Source organism: Lactuca serriola, chromosome 9 (genome assembly GCF_051521515.1).
Source record: "Lactuca serriola cultivar US96UC23 chromosome 9, Lser_US96UC23_V15, whole genome shotgun sequence".
Taxonomy (NCBI): Eukaryota; Viridiplantae; Streptophyta; class Magnoliopsida; order Asterales; family Asteraceae; genus Lactuca; species Lactuca serriola.
In genome coordinates this window covers 175,540,442-175,545,539 of record NC_136416.1, presented here as the reverse complement: position 1 = coordinate 175,545,539, position 5,098 = coordinate 175,540,442, and the positions used below count along the sequence as shown (strand labels likewise).

General features: G+C 29.5%; 1 protein-coding gene across 1 annotated transcript; it reads left to right on the top strand.

Annotated features, from left to right (window-relative positions):
• The first annotated feature begins 232 nt into the window (after window positions 1-232).
• On the top strand, window positions 233-2,844 carry LOC145072180 (ras-related protein RABA1f-like). Its single transcript, XM_079018564.1, has 2 exons — window positions 233-690; window positions 2,270-2,844. The coding sequence occupies exons 1-2, from the start codon at window positions 470-472 to the stop codon at window positions 2,700-2,702; spliced, it is 654 nt and encodes a 217-aa protein (XP_078874690.1). The 5' UTR covers window positions 233-469; the 3' UTR covers window positions 2,703-2,844.
• Window positions 2,845-5,098: the final 2,254 nt, after the last annotated feature.

Below are 5,098 nucleotides of genomic sequence, written 5' to 3'. Positions count from 1 at the left end.
CTAGTTTGAATTATTGTTGGTAACATTGATGATTGTGAATTTGGGTCGTAGAATTAAATTCACCATCTGCATTTGCATAATTATTTTAAGATATTTATTGAAAATATATTTATCTTTATTATTGTACAATTCCTACATGTTTGATTATTTTAAGATACCTCCTACAAATATCATACATTATTTTTATGTGCGTTTTTTTTCCCCCTTGATCTTTCTCGGTAAAAGAAAGAAGAAACGTTTCAAATAAAATCAAAAATCAAAACATTTATCTCTTGAATCTTCAATTTCGAAACGCGTCCCCGCCTCTCTCTCTCTCTCTCTCTCTCTCGTGAATCTTGTCGACACGATTTCGGTGATCTTCAGATAAACCCACATAAGACTTGATAATCGTAGAAGCGGAGTAGTTTCATCTCAACTTGTTCATCAGACACTGAAATTCGAAGTTAATTTTACATTTCTGTATCTAATCATGGCGGCTTACAGAGCCGACGATGACTACGATTATCTGTTCAAGTTAGTTCTGATCGGAGATTCTGGTGTCGGTAAATCGAACTTGCTTTCTAGATTTGCTAAGAACGAGTTCAATCTCGAATCAAAGTCAACTATCGGCGTCGAATTCGCTACCCGAAGTATCCGTGTTGATGATAAAATTGTCAAGGCTCAGATTTGGGATACTGCTGGACAAGAAAGGTTCGTTTCTCTCATGAACTTTCACATCTGTGTATACTATGCATCTATGTATCCGTCTACAAGTCTGTTTTTTGTTTCAATGTTTGGAATCTTGGATTCATATGTAGAATATACTTGTATACCCCGTGGTATGAGATTCTTAAATTGGAAGTTTTCTTCTTCTTCTTCTTCTTCTTTCAAGGTCTCCGAACTTTAAGATCTGATTATTTACTTTTTTTTTTACCTAAGATCTCGATCTATCATATATTTCTAGGGTTTATATCTTCATCGTTTTCGAAGGTGTTAATAACTTATATACACTTCCCGATCACACTCCCTTTGTTCCAAAATTCGAGATCCTTTTGTATCCGTGAGTAAAAATGCTTGTTTTTCATGTCAATCGTTGAATCGATTTTAGTTTTTCTTGTAAAAGTCTCCACATTATATTTAGGATTATAATTTTGTAATGGTTTCTTTGTTTTCCTCTTCAAATGTTGAAAAGATTTCTCCAGTTTTGCGATCTTAATTTTGGTATATTCAGTTTAAGTATGATCATCTCTTTGACTCTTTGTTCTTCATTTTACTGTCAATGAAGCTTAACAGTTTTAGCTTCTAGAAGTTGTATGCATACCACATTCTGAGGCTAACAAAGTGAACCATGTAGACACGTTTGTTGCATAGAAGATATTTTCTTTTAAATTTTTTTTGGTTACTTAACACTAAAGGAATAGTTAGGTTACCCTTTCATCTTTTAAAAATACATATCAATATATCATCTTGTTTTATTGTGACATAAAAACAGTACTTTCATTTCTTTTGACTCAACCAAAGTACTTCTGTTTTTTTTATTAAGGCATTATATTTTGAAAAACCTAAATTTTTTTCTTATTCAAACATCATACTTCAAAAATCTACCAGTTATAACAGTAAAATTTGTTTCACTTTATACTTTGATACTTCCAATTTTTTCCTTATTTGAATATCATACTTTTAATAATGTACCCAATTATAGCAATAAAAATTATTTCATATTTGAATGATATTGCTGTAAGCCTATAACTAGTTAGATTTTTCAAACTTAATATTATTGTTTTACTTTTTCAAAAGGTGTACTTTCATTTATTTATATAAGTTTATTTAAAAGAAAAATTAAATTTGAAATTCTAAATATTTGAGAAGTTTGAATTTATAAAAAAAATAAGAAAAATATTGAATTATTAAAATTAAACTGTTTTTTCTTTTTTTTTTTTTAAATTTAAACAAATAATTTAGATAAATAAAAAAGGAAACTAATGAGACTTTAATTTAGTAATTTTGAACTAAGAAAGAAACTCCATTAATAAAATCAATACTCATTTATTATTGCATGTAACTATCATGTGGAATTTAATAAAATGAAAAATATAATAAAATGACATGTGGAAAAAATAACATAAAATGAAATAATAAGAAAAAGCCATGTGACATAATGCATTAGAAGACAACAAGCGACAAAATTATTTTCATTTATTATATATATTTGAAAAATCTACCTACGTAGTTTTTCCAAAGTACAATTCTATAATAAAAAATCAATAAATATACATTACTATTTCCTAAGGTACCGAGCAATCACAAGCGCGTACTACCGTGGCGCAGTGGGGGCCCTACTAGTCTACGACACGTCCCGCCACGTCACCTTTGAGAACGTAGAAAGATGGTTAAAAGAGCTCCGGGCCCACACAGACTCAAACATCGTGATCATGTTAGTAGGAAACAAGGCGGATCTTCGACACCTACGTGCGGTCCCCACAGAGGAAGCAAAGGCATTTGCGGAAAAGGAAAATACATATTTTATGGAAACATCGGCTCTTGAAGCGTTGAATGTTGAAACGGCTTTTACTGAAGTGTTGACACAGATACATCATGTGGTGAGTAGAAAGGCGCTTGATGCCGGGGATGATCCTTTGGGGTTGCCTAAAGGACAGACGATTAATGTTGGGAGTAAGGATGATGTTTCGGCTGTTAAGAAAGTTGGTTGTTGTTCCGCTTAAGAATAAATGTTTTTTTTTTTTATTTTTATTTTAAATTGCTTAAAAATTTATTGTGTTCTTATTTTATATGATGATTTGAGACGCTTTTGTTGAAGGAAACTTGGAAATGGGTTTGAATTTATTTTTAGCTTTCAAACGACAATTATTCTTAGTTTCATTGATGTTTTTTGGATTTTTTGTCGTGATCTTTTTTGGTTTTATTTGTCTCTCTTTTATGACTTTATATGTGTATGTACTATCCATTTATTTTTAATCAAGATCAAGTGCTATTTCTTTTTGCCAAATTGGGTGTCTATTCATTCTAATCAACCACTTTTAATGCATTCTTTATGGTACTTATGCCAATACTTTAACACAACGATCTATTCTTGATCCTCAAACTCAATCAATAAAACATAAGTCACCATCAAACAATCAATTAGTGGACAAGTTAATGAGGATTGGGGATACAAGTTAGGTTGATGGGTTGTATATGAGTGTTTTTTTATTGGCTTAATACAAAAAGAACGACTTAATACAAAATCAAGATCATCGTCAATGGGTAATGAGTCTTAAACAAGGTCTTTGAGGAATCAAAAGTTTTTGTTTTAAAATTATTTGAAAAAATTAACTACAAGCCCAAGCCAATATTGCCATCCCTTTCACCTAGTGGAACAAGTTTCTGCATATAAAATGGAAAAATATATATATATTATTGGTGCATGAGTATAACTTATTTTTGCAATTTCGGTCCTAGATGTATTTCTTTGTAATTTAGGTCCTCTTATGTGAGAATTTTGTAGTTCTTTTGTTCCAAATAAAATGATTATTTTTGGGAACAAAATTGCATAAATCAACTATACTTAGGGATCAAAAATATTTATTTGGAAAAAAGACAAACATTACAAGAACTTTAAATAAAACCACAATTGTATTCAAAGAGCTTATAGTCTATCAATGTTAGTAGATGTTGGAGAAAAATGTCTCTCAACCGTTCAAATCCTCTTAGAGACTATAGTTTGTAGTTCTAAAAAAGAAACCAAAATTGTATGAAATTTCTTTTGGGCCATTGATAGGAAAGGATGCAAAAAGCCCGGCTATTTTGGTCAAGTTAAGCTTTAACATATTTATCAAAATTTGTTTTTTCTCTTGATTTAATATAATCGTAAATTCGGTAACTATCACATTTCCTTAGTGATATTCGATTTGAAAAAGCTAACGCATGTTCCCGAGATTTAGCAAAGAAAAAGAAAAGAAGAGAAAAAAAAAATAGGAGACACTACAAGAAAAATGAATCAGTGACACCAAAAAAGTGTGACTATATGTATATAGTGACATTTTTTTTTCACTGAAAGTGTGACGGAAGTGACGTCATCATATGAGTCTTATGGTCACTTTAAAATATAGTGTCCGTATGAGATGAAAACATGTGGCCGTATTATAAAAGTGTGACAAATGTGTACGAATTTTTTTTACTTAAATATCTAATATTGTAGCGTTAAACCGTCAATAGACACATTTATTTAGTAACTGTGGTGACTGTATATCACCAACTTGTGACATTCATGATGTTTTAGCGTAGTTGTTTTCTTTTATATTGTCACACAATTTATATTTTGTTAAGACTATTGTGTATCTTTTGTAAACATGTAATTACAGTGAGCATGACCATGTTTGCTAAATGATCACATATAATTAATTTCATAAGTGGCGAATTGCTAATAATTAGTCACAAAAAACAATCAATTTTTGTGACTATAGCCTATCGTACAGAGACACATGATTAAGTGAAATACAATCATAAGTATTATAAAGACACACATTTTGTCAAAATTAAGGACTATTCGGTATCGTAATAAGACTATTGGGTATATTTTAGATACATATAATTACGGTGAACATGACCATGTTAGGTATATGGACACATATAATTAATTTTATAAATGACGATTTGCTAGTATTTAGTCACAACAACAATCAATTATGGTATCTATTGTTAACCATTTAGCCACACGTTAAAAAATGATGTAAAGTAACCATTGTATAATTTTAGAGACATTGAAAACCAATAAAATATGGCCAAATTTATATTAAAGCCATTTTAATTTAATATTTATTGTTACTTTTTCTATAATTTTAGACACATCAAAATAATTTAAATTAAAGTAACCAAACCCAACAATATGAAACAAAAGCAAAATTCATAATTTGATATTAGTAATAATTGAAATCAAAATCCATATATTAAATTCCTAATTAAAATACAAAAAAAAAAATATAATTGTTCTAATTTCAAGAATTTAAATAATGGTAAAAAAATCAAACACATCATAAACCAAAACTGATGGGATTAAAACAACTTTTAATCTATGAAGATCGATTAGATCTTGAACAAGTATATGAATAAGAAACAGCAA

Bases quoted from the DNA above. Each gene is read 5' to 3' on its own strand.
- LOC145072180 (XM_079018564.1), top strand. From the start codon at position 470: ATGGCGGCTTACAGAGCCGACGATGACTACGATTATCTGTTCAAGTTA. The intron at 691-2,269 runs GTTCGTTTCTCT...CTATTTCCTAAG, and splicing joins GATACTGCTGGACAAGAAAG to GTACCGAGCAATCACAAGCG.